A 16,748-nucleotide genomic window follows, 5' to 3' on the forward strand; every position below is an offset into this window, starting at 1 on the left:
GGAGGATCACAAGTTTGAGGCCAGCCTGGGCAACTTAGCAAGGCTCTGGCTCAAAATAAAAAACTGAAAGGGCTCAGGATGTAGCTCAGAGATGGAATGCCCCTGGGTTGAATCCATAATGCTGCAAATACGTGACCAAAATGGAAGTAGTGTCTTTAAGTTACACATATTTACCGATCCATTTGCCCAGAAGGTGTGTGTCAAGATACTTGTTTGTAGTTCATAGGGGCCAAAAGTAAGAAGCTGCGTCTGTGAATGAAGGTTGGTTATTTGGGTATCACATTATACATTTTTTTCTGTATTCTCAGTCATGGGTGTTGAGGTCCAGGTCCAGGAGGCAACAGTGTCCCTCTAAAAATTTTAGAATGTTTATGTATAACTACAGTCCTTTACAACCCTCTCTCTCTCCTCTCTCTCTCTCTCTCTCTCTCTCTCTCTCTCTCTCTCTCTCTCTCTCCCCCTCCCTCCCTCCCTCCCTTCTCTCTCTCTCTCTCTCTCTCTCTCTCTCTCTCTCTCTCTCTCTCTCAAAAGCAGGAACATTACTGTTCTTTTATCTCCACTTTTACCATGACCATGATCAATCACTGTAATTTAATAGTCAGTGTGTTTAATTCAGATAAATACATTCCTGTGTGCAGCCTGCAGGAAGACATTGTGGGAAAGAAGAGGGCAGCCCAGCGAGCCAGGGCCCTCTGCAGTGGCTTCCGAACGATCACAGTAAGGACGGGGTCTTGGCATTGTAATGGCTCAAAGAGAAAAGGGGGCAGGACCCAGCCGTGGAGGAGGAAGCAGAGCCAGCTGTGTGTGCACCAGCCAAGCTGCCCCAGGGGCTGATCTGCTCCTCTGGGACGGAGTGGGCGGGACGCTAAGGAGTTAGTGTAAGATCTTCCCCAAAAGTCCTCTCCAGTTCTGTGAGATGCCATGAGCAAGAGGGTGTTCAAAGGGATCGAGTCATTCCGCAGATGCATTCATGTGTGTTAGCAGCACAGCTCGGCTCTGGGTCAGAGATACACAAGGACATGGCCGCTGCACGGGAGAGAAACCTGCATCTTCCTGCTTCCAAATAACCGATGTGCAGGGTGCGTGGCCCAAGCCTCTGGCAAAAGACACGTTTCTCCGGAGCAGTCTAAGATAGGTGGCCAGATGCAGTGGCCAGCACCTGCCATCCCAGGACTTGAGAGGCGGAGACGGGAGGATCTTCTGTTCAAAGCCAGCCTCAGCAACTTAGTGAGACCCTGTTTCAAAATAAAAAAATAAAAAGGGGCTGGAGGTATAGCTCACAGGTAAAATGCCTGTAGGTTCAATCTTCAGCCTAGTGAGAGAGAGAGCGAAAGAGAGAGAGAGAGAGAGAGAGAGAGAGAGAGAGAGAGAGCTAGTCAGTTTGCGATTCACTTAAATGCTTTTAGTGACTGATAAATTTTTAAAATATAAATACAAACATCTCTTGGTACCCACAGGAAATTGGTTCTAGCCCTGCCCTGTGGATACTAAAACCCATGGATGCTCAAGCCCTTATTTAAAGTGGCTTTACATCATCTCTGGATTATTTGTAATACCGGTTACACTCTGAATGTTGCATAAATAATTGCTATACTATACTGTCTAGGGAATGATCACAGGAGGAAAACGTTTGCCTGAGTTCCGCACGGGCAGGGCTGTTTTTCCATTTTTCCAAATGCTTTTTTTTTTTTTTTTTTTTTTTTTTTGCAGTCCTGGGGATTGAACCCAGGGGGATTCTACCTCTGAACCTCCGAGCGACACCCCCAGCCCTATTTTTTTATTCTTTATCTTGAAACAAGGTCTCACTGAGTTGCGGAGGGCCTCACTAGTAGCTGAGCTGGCTGTGAACCACGATCCTCCTGTCTCAGCTCCCAAATCCTGGTATTACAAGGAGCGCCACCACGCCCGGCTTTCCAAACGCCTTTGATGTATATTTGGTTGACTATGTGGCTGGAAATCCCACAGATAGAAAGGACAGACTGCGTTTTTATTTCATCCATGTCAATGCTGCTCAGGACTGCTGTAAAGAGACTCGCAGTCACGTGGACACCATCTAGACACAAGGCCTTTATTAATATCTAATGACGCATTGGTGGCAGAGTCACTGATTCATGGACTCTCCGACTTTCCCCAGCCCAACCCAGGACCTGCACAGTCTCTCCAGTGGCTCGGGACTTCTGTCCTCTCCCACCACTCACCTAGCCTCTCTGGGCCGACTGCCCAACATCCTTCATCAGGTGCAGACCTCTTTCCCCAGAACCTGTCCCCAATATCCCCGACGCAATGGCTTCAGGACACCTGGCTCTCTCCAGCCCATTGCACGGTCGGAGAGAAGATACCTGGGGCCCTGGAAGGCAGGTGCTCTGGGATCACCTTCTTTGTGTCTCAATATCCAAATGACATACTGGGGGGGGGAAAAAAAAAGCTTAGTAAATTAAATAGTAGCCACTGCAGAAAAACCTAGACTTGCCATGTCAGAAAGGATGTGAATGCCGAGCGTGGTGGCGCGCGCTTCTAATCCCAGCGATTGGGAGGCTGAGACAGGAGGATCGCACAGGTTCAAAGCCAGCCTCAGCTACTTAGTGAGGCTCTCAGCAACTTAGTGAGACCCTGTTTTCAAATAAAGTATAAAATAGGTCTGGGAGTATAGCCTGGAGGTAGAAAGCCTCTGGGTTCCATCCCCAGTACCACACACACACACAAAAAAAAGATAGGATATTGAACATGAGTACAAGTAAGCCATCTTGTGCAGAAAGCCTTTCTGCAGTAGCCAGTGGCCTTTAAAATAGACGGGCAAAGAGGTCATCAGCATCCACATTCTCAGAGGTCCTCAGAGGAGACAGCCACCTGTCACTCCATTGCTTTTGCCTCTTTTTGTGAGGTCCGTACCTGATCTTACGCATATCTGATCCTTCACGTTGGTGTAGAAAATGTACAGTGGGTCGTGAGGTCATTGGCAGGGCCTAGCATGTTGATGTGACGCGTGAGGGCTTTTGGAGGCTGCGCAGGTCAGGTGATAAATAGCTGGGGCGCCGGGCATGGTGGGCACGCTTGGAATCCCAGGACTTGGGAGGCTGAGACTGGAGGATGGCGGTTCGCGGACAGCCTCAGCCACTTAGGCCCTTCGCAACTCAGTGAGACCCTGTTTCAAAATAAAGAATAAAAACTAGGGCTGGGGGTGTAGCTCAGAGTTTAAATGCCCCTGGGATCCTTCCCCAGACCCGCAAAAAAAAAAAAAAATATATATATATATATATATATATATATGGGCTGGACTCTTTTGGAAAGATGATGGGGAAGGGTGTAGCTGGGGCGTGTAGCAGTTCCATTCCTGGGCTTCTGGGGAAGCCCCATACTGACGTCCACGGAAGCTGCTCTGATGTGCGGGCCCGCCCGCAGCGGATGGGTTCCTAGTTCCCCACATCTTTCTTGTATTCCGGAGTGAGATGGAATCTCAGTGCGGTATTGATCTGCACCGTCCTTGCTGAAGACGTTGAGCATTCTTTCATGTATTTGCGGCCATTTGTAGCTCTCTCTTTGACAAGTGTCCACTCAGTTCGATTGTCCATTTTTTTTAATTGCTACAATACTGGGGATGGAACCCAGGGGCATTCTACCTCCGAGCTACACGCCCAGCCTTATTTTTTATTCTTTATTTTGAAACAGGGTCTCTCTGAGTTGCAAAGGGCCTCACTAAGTAGCTGAGGCTGGCTGCGAACCGCGATCCTCCCGTCTCAGCCTCCCGAATGCTGGGATTACAAGCGTGCGCCCTTCAGGATGTGATTATTTCTATCTAGATGAGGTGCTTGGTGTCTAGATTTGGAAGCTAAAAACCTGCCACTTAGGTTAACTCCAAGAACTGTCCAGCTACTCTGACTTTAAACCTAGAGCTCTCCTTTCTGAGTACTTTCTGCAAGAAATGTCCAAAAACATTATCAGTAAGTTCCACTGTTCTAAATATACTCAAGAAATTTTTCCTTTTTTAAAAATTGTGTGTTTTTTCCAGGCGTGGTGGCACATGCTTATAATGCCAGCATTTGAGAGGCTGAGCTAGGAGGATCCAGGTTCTCAGCCACCCTTAGCTACTTAGTAAACCCTTCTGCAACTTAATGAGACCTCGATTCAAAATAAAGAATAAGAAATAGGGCTGGGGGTGTAGCTTGAAGGTAGAGTGCCCCTGGGTTTAATCCTCAGTGCTGCAGGAAAAAAAGTGTATGTTTCAGTTTGCTTTTGGTTAGCATTTATTAATTGTGCCTACTAATGGAGTCTGGTATGATATTTCAATACATTTTTTTCTTTCAAGTATCAACTACAAGAAAATCTTTCTAAATTTAAGATTAAAGACCTATAAACCAGGTATAGTGGCACACTCCTGTAATCCCAGTACTTAGAGTACATGGGAAGCTGAGATCAAAGGTACACAGGTTAGATACTAGCTTCAGCAATTTTGCAAGTCCCTCAGCTACTTAGTAAGACCCTGTTTCAAAATAAAAATAAGCCGGGCGTAGTGGCGCACGCTTGTAATCCCCACGCTTGGGAGGCAGAGACAGGAAGATCATGCAAGTTCGAAGCCAGCCTCGCTGGCTTCAGAGACCCTGTTTCCAAATAAAAATATAAAATAGGTCTGGGAGTGTAGCCCGGAGGTAGAAAGGTTTCCAGGAACCCCAGTACCACCAAAAATAAAATAAATAAAAATAAAAATAAAATGGGCTAGGATGTAGAATGCCCCTGAGTTCAATCCTCAGTACCATAAAAAAAGAAGAAACAGAAGGAGGAGGAAGAGGAAGAGGAAGAAGAGGAAGAGGAAGAAGAGGAGGAGGAGGAGGAGGAGGAGGAGGAGGAGGAGGAGGAGAAAGACCTATAATAAAAGTTCTAGTATAATATTTTTCCAATAAAAATGAAGAAAGCTACATTTCTCTTTGGCTTACTTTAATATTTGTGTTCAGCAATGCAATACTGTACCTACATACCTACATTGGGACAGAAAACAGTTCTAGCATTTTATTGCACTCAGATTTTTTTTTTTTTTTTTTTTTTTTTTTTTTTGGTGGTACTGGGGTTCCTGGAAGCCCTTCTACCTCCAGGTTATACTCCCAGACCTATTTTATACTTTTTAAAATTTGGAAACAGGGTCTCTTAAGCCAGCACGGCGGGCTTCGAACCTGCGCGATCCTCCTGTCTCCGCCTCCCAAGCGTGGGGATTACAAGAATGCGCTACTACGCCCAGCTGCATTCAGATTTTATACTTGAAAAACTCGTAGTCTTTGAAGATCTGATAACTGAATGCACAATGTAAGATAATAATTAAAGTTTCCCTATAAAAGATGCAAATAATAAAAATGTGTGAAACTAATTTAGCATGTTAAAGTTTTATTCATTTAGTAGCATCTTTTCTTAGAAAAACTGCACATCAGAATAAATTTCTAGGCAGGCATAATCGCACACGCCTTCACTTCTAGGACCTGGGAGGTTGAGACAGGAGGAGCACAGGTTCAAAGATAGCCCTGGCAACTTAATGAGGCTCTTAGCAACTTAGTGAGACCTTGTTTCAAAATAAATTGAGGCTGAGGGTATAGCTCAGAGGTAGATTGTCCCTGGGTTTCATCACTAGTACCATAAAAAAATAAAGAAATAAGTAATCTTTCTAAATAACTCATATTTTATACTATTCTCACTATATATTCAGAAACATTTTATTATATAGTAGAACCCAACATTAAATTAAACCATTTCAAAATTTATTAAGCCTCATAAAGTCAGTTTTCAAAGTAAATGATTAATTAAAAGTTTGAAAAAACTCAAATCGCTTATAAAATTTGACAGAAATACATCTATCAGAAATTCTACTACATAATATTTAACTTTTATTGCTGAACTATAGAACTTTGTCCAATTTCAACATTTGCCCCACAGTATCAACACCAGCTGAATAGCTAATGCTAAATTCAGTCAGAAATAAAATATTTGCTCATTTAGTTGGACTCTGTGACATCTTACCACATAATGGGCATTCAGTAACGCAGCGTTTTAATAGGGGCAATGGGCAATTCAAATGTGAACTCCTAAAAGGTGTGTGAGGATTTAGTACTGGCTGGAACTAACAAGGATCCCCAGGGTAATGCTGACGTCGGTTCGATTTGTGTGCTCATGTACGTGTTGGGGATATGTATATAAGCATATCCTACATGTCCATAGACGTTATGTAACAGTGAGGTTGCTTTACACCCTGAACTGGGATGGACTAAGTGGCATTGGGAACGTAGCTTATTGAAGCTTTCAAGCATTTTTGTTTGTTTTTAAACAGGTTGTTTGGTATCAAATCAGTAATTCAAACAGACTGTTCCAACACGTGGAAGATCATCGTGAACCCAGACCTGTCCTGGTACCACCACGCCAACCCCATCCTCCTGCTGGTGATGTACTACACGCTGGCCACCCTCATCCGCATCTGGCTACAGGACCCCTTGGTAAGGGCGTGAGGGTCTCCGTAGTCATGCCTGCCGGGCGCCGGGGTCTCCGGGAGAAACGCTGTGTTCCTGCCACCACTGTGGGAGCCACACTGCACCCGGCGTAACTCTGGTCTTCTGGCCATGGCGCCGTAAGTCTGTGCGGCACCAAGTGTACGCATTCTCAGAACAAACACCAGCCCATGCTGAGGTGCTGCCCGCTGCCACGCGTGCGTGGTCGGAGGAAGGGAAGATCCGTTTTTAGTGAGCACGTACTAGGTGCGGGCACTACAGCTTAAGCTAAGCTATTCGCACACACGCTGTCGCTGTCCGCCAAGCAACTGGGAGGAACAAGTGTTGTGGCCACCTTACGGATGAGGGAAATGAGCTCAGGTGAGTTTCTGTGAAGCCACACCCTAACGGTGCAAGCTCCAGTTTCTCAGCAGAACCCAGGTCTTAGAGATCACGCGGTCCGTGTTAGCACAGTGGCGGGAGCGTCCCATCTTCTCTGCTGCTCTCGGCCAGTGGCCAAGGATGCTGAGGCTGGGACCTCACTCTGAGAGATGGCCTCAGATACGCCTGTCCCACACAGCTAAGGACTAGTTCATTCCCTGGGGAAGTACGAACAAGGACGTAGCATCTTTGGGGAGAAAACCTAAGCCTAGGTGGCTCCTCTCGCTTCTCTTTCGATAACAAAAGCTCCTGTCCTCTTCCATTTCCCCTAAATGCCCTGAGGAAGGAGGCAGGCTCTGGGGTTAAGAGCAGTCCCACCTTCTCGCCCAGCACCTGCAGGGGGCACCACTTGAACATCTCGGTTGAGCCCAGGCCTGGGACCACTCTGGCCGTCTCCTGGGTCCATTCCAGCCTGGGGCAGTTTCCTCTTTCCCATCATCACACACCCGCTAGACCCACCCACTGAGTCAGTCAGGGGGCGCTCTCTGAAGGCCAGCGGTGGCAGAGGCTAAGTCCCCGCCAGCGGGGAGCGATACCACGGGACGAGGCTGCACCGCACAAGTGTGCAAGCCACCGCAAAAGTGTGCAAGCCACAGGGCAGAACAGTCCCAAAGAAGTCAGGGCGTCTGAACGAGGTAGTGACTGATCCTGGACGAGATGCACAAGGCTCCCTGCAGAAACAAGGGCACTTGTCTGTCTCCCTCCTGCACGCGACCTCCTCCCCACGGTGTGGGCCACTGAGGGCGAGGGCCTGGGGAGCACCCACGATAGCAGGGCGCTCACTCACGGGACGTCTTCTTGGGGGCTGCTGGCAGCTGAGAAGTAGGATGGTGCTTTGTATGTGTCACTGTGTGACACTCCCCTCCAATTCTCTTCTAAAATGTGACTGTGCCAGTCAAGCCGTTTAGACTGGTACTGTGTGTTTGCTCCTTCCAGACAGACACGAATATGGACAGAAAAGTCGTCATAAGCAAAAGTGTGCATGTAAGCCCGATGCGGTGGCGCACGCCTGTAATTCCAGTACTCGGGAGGCTAAAGCAGGAGGATCGCAGGTTCCAGGCTAATCTCAGCAACTTCATGAGACCCTGTGGTTCTGTGTTTCAGGTGCAGGATGAGAAGGCCAAAGACGAGGACGGGGCCCTGGCGTGCGACTCCACCCAGAGCACTGCGGAGAGGAGGCGGAGCCTGTGGTACGCGGCCCACTACCCCACCGACGAGAGGAAGGTAAGTGCAACGGACAAAAAAATAAGAAGGGCCAGGAGTGAAGCTCAGAGTTGGAACGCCCCTGGGCTCCATCCCCAGGACCGCAAAAGGGGGGCGTAGGTGACGTTAGAGAGACGCCCGCACTTTTCCTTCTTGGATGGGGTCAGACTTGGCTCCGAGCGTGTTAGAGAATCCAGATTCACAGATTTAGTGTCAGTGTGGATCCCGAAGACAGCCCTGCCCCCAGAGCGATGCGCCCTCAGACGCCCCACGGCAGGACGGTGTTCTGGGACATCGGAGGGTGGCCAGGGCCTGGGTGGCCGAGGTCCCCATTGTCTCACCCGTTTTACTAAACAGTAGGTAGTGACAGAGGACAGCCCAGCCATTTCCAGGGACCCTGAGATCCTGGCGGGGCTCCTTAGGCCACAACTGGATGACCTGGGTGCCCTGAACCTGAGCACAAGTCACAGCCAAGGGTGACCGTTAACCAAGCCCTGCACCGTCACGTGTGCACGGAACAGTCTCAAGAGCCAGGCGTGGTGGCGCACACTTGTAACCCCAGAATTCAGGAGGCTGAGTCAGAAGGATCACGGTTCGCGGACAGCCTCAGCTACCTAGTAAGGCCCTTTGCAATTTAGTGAGACCCTGTTTCAAAATAAAGAATAAAAAATAGGGCAGGGGGTGTAGCTCGGAGGTAGAGTGTCCCTGGGTTCCATCCCCAGACCAGACCCACCAAAAAAAACAAACAGAACAGTCTCGAGGAACCAAGAGTTACAGCCTTGGTGTCTTGGCCAGTGACCGTCCACATGGGGGTGCGGGCCCAGAAGATGACAGTGACTTGCCAAATTCTGTCCCCTGTGACAGAGCTGTCCCAGTGTCATATGTTATAAAGCGTTCCTGTGGGTGGGAATGCTACGTAGACAAAGGTTTCCACTGTGTCACTGTTTGAGTGTGTGTGTGTGTGTGTGTGTGTGTGTGTGTGTGTGTGTGGCACTGGGGATTGGACTCAAGGTCCTTCTACTTTTGAACTACACCCTGACCCTTTTGACTTTTATTTTGAAATAGGGTCTTGCTCAGTTGTTGAGGGTTTCACTAAATTATTGAGGCTGGAACCTGCAGTTCTTCTGCCTCCATTTCCCAAGTATTGAGACTGCTGGTGTGTACCACCGCACCCAGCCTTCTAAAATAAACCCAGCATGGGCTGTGTTGACAGTTGTTTGAGGGAACCCAAACCACCCAACAGCACGTGTCATTCGCAGCCCGCCAGCCACAGCTGAACTCCAGGCAGCCTGCGTGTTAGATACCACCACCCCAGTGTGTAACGACAGGACATGGTCCCAAATCATCACCACCATAAAATGGCCTAAGGGATCTTTCTCAGAACGGGCCTGTTGTTAAGCAGTCTATGACCATAGCGACTACATTCGTCTTATCAAATCCTCACCTTGAAGTGCTCACCTTTGTAATACCGGTGTGACAACGGGACACCCGCATGTCAGGGGCCACACAGGGTGTCCGCCACCACCCCAGGAGAGGTGCTGGAGCCTGCCCGCTGTCTCCACGGCAAACAAGCTACTTGTACTTGAAGGCGCAGATGGGAGCACATGGATATCCACATCTGGGTGTTTCACAGAGGATGGCCTGAGTCTACATCGAGTGCGCCCTTCTCTTTTTGGCAAACAATGACACCTTAGTTGCCAATGTCACGGTTTAAAGGTTTGGTTAAAAAAAAAAAAAAAACAAGTTTTGGAAAACTTGTGTCCATCACCAAGACTTTGAGAAAGCCCCTTTACTTAAGGACTTTTGCTGACATCCTTTTAAAATCACGTTTGAACATAGGTGCCCTTTAAGCTTCATAATATTCAAATGGCATTTTAATACTTAATGCGCTTTTTGACTGTTACATAATGAAACATGTCAGTGTTTGGTGGAGTGGATAAGTCACAGAACGACAGTTTCAGAATCCTCCCTGCTGACGGTCAGCGAGGGGGGAAAAGATCCAGCCACTGGGCAAAACGCGCCAGCAGGTTCCCACCTGACACCGCAGGAACAGCTCGGTGGCTGGGATTCCACGCCACGTTGCTCCCAACCTCCCAGAAACCACTGCTAGCTGAGTTTTCTGCGGTACCGAGGGGTACTGTTCAGAACTGCCTGGGTGGACTGTTAAAATACTTACTTTTGCAGCTGCGTGTTTCTTGAAGCCAGGTTTTCCTCCTATACATGGTCCAAACAACGTATGACAGCAGACTGAAGACAGGAACCAGCAAGAAAAACTCCTCCTTTCTCTACAGCCAGATGTTGAAACAATGTCTGAAGTGTAAAACAAAGACATTCTTTTCAGTATTGGGGCTCTGAAAACATATAGCTATTTGATCAACTTATGTATGTCAACATATAATGTTTAGAATTTTCTAATAGATTATTAAATAATATTTAATGAGCCGGGCGTGGTGGTGCACACTTGTAATCCCAGTACTTGGGGAGCTGAGACAGGAGGATCGCAGGTTCGCGACCCACCTCAGCTATTTAGTGAGGCCCTCTGGAATTTAGTGAGACCATTTCAAAATAAAGAATAAAATATAGAGCCAGAGGTGTAGCTTGGAAGTAGAATGCCCCTCGATTCAGTCTCCAGTACCACCTACTACTAATAATAATAATGTTTAATGCCTCAAATGTAAAGTATTTTCTAATATCTGATAAGATATTCGTAGATATACTCCACAGAAGTAAAGGCCTTTTTAAAGACTGTAAATGAGTCCTGACCTTACGGTGTTATAAAGTCATGGGCTGGGTTGATAGTTGTTTGAGGGAACCCCAAACCACCCAACACTAACATAGTTTAAAAAACATGGTTGTATAATACATGTTTTGTCATGGACAACATACAAATCTGGAAATAATCACAAACCTAAGTACAAATGAATGGTTTTACTAAGGAAGTTTTATTTCTTAGAAGCAAATACTTTCAAAATTCTGCATATATCTCAAAGGGTTTAGGAGTATAAGACCAAGAGCTTATTTTTTTAGATTAAACCATTTGAAAAATATAATAACTTTTATAATCATATGGTTTATGGTTGCTTATTTGTGGCTGTAATGACAAGTAGACACTAGAAGCTGAAATGGCTGTAATAAGCATAATAAATAACATCCAGTCTGATGACTTGCCCCTGAACTTTTTGCATGGCAGTCTTAACATATTAGCACCAAGCTCGTTAGGGGTATGTGTACAGTGCGCTTTATCGATGCACAGAAATGGAAATGCTTGCAGCTCATCTGTTAACTTGTGTCCTGCGTTGTTTTTTGCAGCTTCTGTCGATGACCCAAGATGACTACAAACCCTCTGATGTTAGTATATCTTTAGAATTATCATTTAAGCTTGTGTAAGTGACTTTAAAATACCAAATGGAACCCGCTCTTTTCAGTATACTCTAAAGATGTATCAAATTTTCATAAGCTTTCCAATTATTCTCTTGCAGAAGTTATATCTGGTTTATTACTATTAAAACCTGACGCATATGATACCGAATATAATAACATAAAATCTATCTAAACTTTTTCAAAGCCTCGCTTGTGAGGGTTTTTTAAATATTTGGTTCTGCAGCTATGCTAATTATTACATAAATCAAATAGGAAGTGTTGCACAGTCATGGATACACACGTGTATGTGCACGTGTATATTTATGCTTACCCAGAAAACTATAATCCCAATGAAATGAAAGGAGAAAAATCCAGGTATTTGTGTGTAGTGAATTTCAGCTTTGCAGTTGGGCAGAGCTCCCCAAGGGGACATCTCCCCCGAGGCCTGAAGGGCTTACTTCCACCCTGAGCAGAGCCAGATGGGGAAGGGCAGCACCCAGAGAGGCCAGGGCCCAGGAAGGTCCAGAGAACCACAGCCTGAGAGGTGGCCGGAGCTACATGGAGAGAGCCCACCTCAGGCCTGCGGGGCCCCAGCGCGCCTGTCCCAAGGGCTGGCAGTGTGGGCAGAGGAATGAGGACACGTTGCATGTTTTTACAGAAGCGCAGCAAGGCCAGGTGTGCATTGCCCTCCGGCCCTGCTGTAGAAACCGATTTGGAGAAAATGTGTGCCATGCATCTCAGTAACGTGCTTGGATAACTGACTGAATCGTATGGCCTCCCATGAGCTCTCTGCTCTGGGGTTTTGTTGGTGGATGTGGAGGAGGAGGTGTGTCCATGCCGACCACCCAGAGCTGAGGTCACAGGTGTCCTTTCCTGCTCCCCTGGCAGGGCCTGCTGGTGACGGTTAATGGCAACCCCGTGGACTACCACTCCATCCACCCTAGTCTGCCCCTGGAGAACGGCCCCGCCAAGGCCGACCTGTACTCCACGCCCCAGTACCGGTGGGAGCCCTCGGAGGAGTCCTCGGGTAAGCAGCCCCACTGGGGCACGGGCCAGACTCGGGCCTTTCTCTCTTGTTCCTGAGCTTGTGATCTGCAGGATCCTCCTGTCTCCGCCTCCCAAGCGCAGGGATTACAAGCGTGCGCCACCACGCCCGGCCTTAGAAATTTCTAAACAGGATTAGGGGTGTGTTAGAGATAGACTCCCCAGGTTCAATTCTTAATACTCTGTCCCTCCAAAAATAAAGGTGCTGTGCAGACCCAAAACAAGTTTGAGGGTAAGATCTCTGTCCTAGGCTATCAATTTGTCATCTTTAATGACAATCTGCTTTCCTTCAATATAATAAAGTGAGAGAAAAGATTACCAATTTTAGACCGATCTCCCTTCCCCTTCCTCCTCCTCCCTCCCTCCCTCCTCTCTCTTTATTTATGTATTTATGTATTTATGTATTTATGTATTTATTTATTTATTACAGTAGTGGGGATGATGAAACCTAGGGGCATTCTCCCTCGGAGCTATGCCCCCAGCCTTATTTTTATTATTTATTTTGAAACAGGGTCTCACTGAGTTGCAAAGGGCCTCACTAAGTAGCTGAGGCTGTCCTTGAACCCAGATCCTCCTGTCTCAGCCTCCCAAATGCTGGGATTACAAGTGTGTGCCACCATACCCGGCTTCATTAAGTTGCCAACAGGCTTCTTAAGTTGCTGAGGCTGGTCATAAATCTGTGAACCTCTTGTCTGAGCCTCCCAAGGACTGGCATTACAGGCATGAACAACTATGCCTGGCTTGCACAGCACTTAAAAAAAAGAAAATCTTAACTTGGGAGGCTGAGACAGGAGAATTGCAGGTTAAAGGCCAGCACAGGGTAACTTAGTAAGACTATTTCAAAATAAGAAATAAAAATGGCTAGGGGTGTAATTCATTGGTCAAACCCCAAGGTTCAATTATCCATAGCACACACACAAAAATTATATATATATATATATATTATGTTATATATATAATATATGTAAATATATTCAGCAATAGTAGAAAAGTTGAAACTCTGAGCTAGTGATGGAAGTCATTATTTCTGGAATCCTTTGGAGAACAGGAAGCTCTGACACTAGCCCCTCAGCTCTGCAAAGTACCAGTAAGTTGGTTAGACCTCTGCCATCATTTCTCATGGGGACTATGACAGTTGCTCTTACGGTGAAACTGTAACAGTGCCCTATGTTGGCGTCCAAACTGTTATGCTGGTGAACTGTTTCGCGGGCCCTGTTGGGCTCCGGAAACTGTTACAGTGAGGTGTGTGGGTGGGTTCTTGTTCTAAGCTATGTATAGGAAACACTAGCCCGAACTCTTGCTGGAAGCTTTGAATAATTTTATTATTACAAAGACAGAAAGATAGGACAGAGTTAAATAAAGCCCTAGTCTACTTGAAAAGGAGTCACCCGAGGTTTTTCTGGATCGAGGACATTTTATACTTAGGCTTCTGACCATACTAGATCCCCCCCCTTTCTCCGGGGCAGGTCTTTTGATGTGGGGATTCCTTCCTGTAGACCTGTCCTGTCTCTGGAACAGACCCCCAGCCTTTTGTTATACCCCAAAATGTGTTAGTTGATTATCGGTGTCTGGGATCTCTTGAAGGTTTATGGCATTCTCCCATATTTTGGGGAAATCTATTCTTTACAATGAAACAGGACCCTGGGACTATCTCTGTTGTCTTGCTAATCACCCTTACTGCCTGGAATTCTGCAGCCCTTTCTCTGAAGCTTCTGGCTTTAAAATACCAACGTTATTTTCAAATACACTTTGAAACCACTTCCCAAACTACTTTCATATACATTTTGAAGCCATTCCCCAATACTGGCACAATTGCCAGTTCATAAAAACAAAATTGGCTCGGTATTTAAAAAAAAATAAGTAAGCAAGGTATATACGAGTAGCCACAAAGTGGCTTCAAGCGATCGTGGGGCATATCTGCCAGCGCTGAATCAGAGCCAGCAGCACGGGTTCCTCCTTGGCGGGTGGCTGTCTGACTCACAGGGGTTGAGCTCTCTTGCTCTGGGCCTTTGCTGCATGCACCCCCTCTGGCTTCTTCTTTGCCAGCACTTCCTATGGTTGCCCTGACAGTACATCTACCTAAAACTCAGTTGATGAGTCATCTTATCTAACGTACAGCAGAACTGGCCGCTTCTGTTAGAATGCTGGGGCTGTATTAGGCGGGATCGATGCTCCTTCTCTGAACTAAAGGCAGTGCCAAATCCCTGTAAGTGCTGCACTGCCTGGGACCCCCATGCAGGTGCCATGTGTTCACACAGTTAGGGAAAGTATTTGTCCATCTAGAAAAGAAAGAGGATGAAGAAGATGAGAAAGACGAATTTGAAGAGGAGCGGAGCCAGGAGGACAAGCACAGTGTCAAAGTCCACGCCATGGTGTCCGTGTTCCAGTTCATCATGAAGCAGAGTTACATCTGTGCCCTCATCGCAATGATGGTGCGTATGCGCTTGGCCCTTCCACTCACTCTTCTGGGTTGGAGAATTGGTGCCATGGCCTGGCTGTCACTAACTCCTCTGTGCCCACCCATCACCCCCCTGGGCTGGAGAATTGGTGCCGTGGTCCAGCTGTCCCTAGCTCCTCTATGCTCTACCATGGACCTTCCAGGTCTGTGGAATTGGTGCCATTGTCCAGCTCTTACCAGCTCCTCTGTATTCTCCTGCCCACCCTCCTGGGCTGGAGAATTGGTGCCGCGGTTCAGCTGTCGTCAGCTCCTCTGTGCTCTCCCGCTACCAGCACAGGAGTTTAAGCTTCTCAGTGCCCCAGCGGGCAGCAGCCAATTCCCTTAGCTTTTCGTGGGATTCCTATGCCAAAGACTGCAAAAATGTGTCTGCTCCAATGCTCTTTTTCTTCTTTTTAATACAAATGCATTCCTCTCAAATTAGTCCTCAAGTGAGACTGTCCCCATTTCACCAACTTATGAGAACAGATAGCTTTGCTAAATGCCTTTGAAGGAATTCAAGGTTAGCGTGAGCTGATTTTTTTTTTTTTTTTTGCAATAGCAGGAGAGTTGTTTTATCTTAGATGTGTGTGGCACATTCTCTGTCTCTGTCCCTCTTTCTCTGTCTCTCTCTCTCTCTCTTTCTCCCTCTCTCTCTTTCCCTCTCTTTGCAGTACTTGGGATGGAACCCACGGGCATTCTACCTCTGAGATACAGCACCAGCCCTACTTTTTATTTTTTATTTTGATACAAGGTCTCACTGAGTTTCAAAGGGTCTCAGTAGGTAGCTGAGGCTGGCCACAAACCAGGATCCTCCTGTCTTAGCCTCCTAAATGCTCTCTTAGTGGCAATAACGTCGCAGCAGCTGGCACACAAGCAACCATGGTTTCCCAAAGCTAATTTCCACTGTGAGCTCCCAATTAGCATGTAATTTTACTCAGCTTCTGTCTCTAGCATCACAGCTTCAAAAAATAGTACTTTGGAGCCGGGCATGGTGATGCACGACTATAATCTTAATACTTGGTAGCCTGGGACAGGAGGATCATAGGCTTGAGACCAGGCTCAGCAATTTGGTGAGAACCTCACAAACCTAGTGAGACTCTATTTAAAAAATAAAAAGGGTTGGGAAATATAGTTCAAAAGTAGAACGCCTCTGGTTTAGTCCCTAGTACCAAAAGAAAATAAAAAGTTCTTTGGCACATAAATAGAAGATAAAAATAAAAGACATACTAACCTCTCCCTTTCCTAAAAACAGATTTTCTCAGGAAGGCAGATTTTACTTTTTTTTTTCTTGGTCCTGGGGATTGAACCCAGAGTCATTCTACCTCTAAGCTACACCCCCAGCCCTGTTATGTTTCATTTTAAGACAGGGTCTTTTTAAATTGCAGAGAATGTCCTCTAACCTTCAGTCCTCCTGTCTCAGCCCCCCAAGTACTAGAATCACAGGTGTGTACCACCATGCCCAGCTTCAGATTTACTTTGGAGAAACATATGTTCTTATGTAACTTCCATGGGTACATTTTTAACCACCGCCCTGTGGGCCTGGGTTATAAAGCTTACGTTGAGACTCAAAGCTTTTATTTCTCCACTCAGCATGGCCCAAGTTCATCACCCATGCATTACTGCTAACTGCAAACTTCCAAAAACAAGGAGATGTCCCTTAGGGTGAGGATGAAGTGACCAGGGCTGGAGTGGAGACCTTTGTTCCCAGGCAGTCACTCTCAGTAGAGTTCCTTTCCTCCCGTTCCTTCCCCAGACCCCAGGTCAGTGTCTCTCTCCGTTGCCCCTTCACAAGTTTTGATAGTACT

At 46.8% G+C, this 16,748-nt stretch overlaps 1 protein-coding gene across 4 annotated transcripts in view; it reads left to right on the forward strand.

Annotated features, from left to right (window-relative positions):
- Positions 1-16,748, forward strand: part of PIEZO2 (piezo type mechanosensitive ion channel component 2) — a gene marked incomplete at both ends in the record, with an annotated part of 338,656 nt that overhangs the window by 219,787 nt on the left and 102,121 nt on the right. For all 4 annotated transcript variants that reach the window (XM_080714289.1, XM_080714288.1, XM_080714290.1 and 1 more), the window contains 5 exons: positions 6,305-6,467; positions 8,004-8,123; positions 11,412-11,450; positions 12,351-12,489; positions 14,790-14,938. In XM_080714289.1, coding sequence (XP_080570415.1) covers positions 6,305-6,467; positions 8,004-8,123; positions 11,412-11,450; positions 12,351-12,489; positions 14,790-14,938 — 610 coding nt within the window. The remainder of the gene's footprint in view (positions 1-6,304; positions 6,468-8,003; positions 8,124-11,411; positions 11,451-12,350; positions 12,490-14,789; positions 14,939-16,748) is intronic.

Source organism: Muscardinus avellanarius (assembly GCF_963383645.1).
Source record: "Muscardinus avellanarius genome assembly, chromosome: 17".
In the NCBI taxonomy this organism is placed as follows: Eukaryota; Metazoa; Chordata; class Mammalia; order Rodentia; family Gliridae; genus Muscardinus; species Muscardinus avellanarius.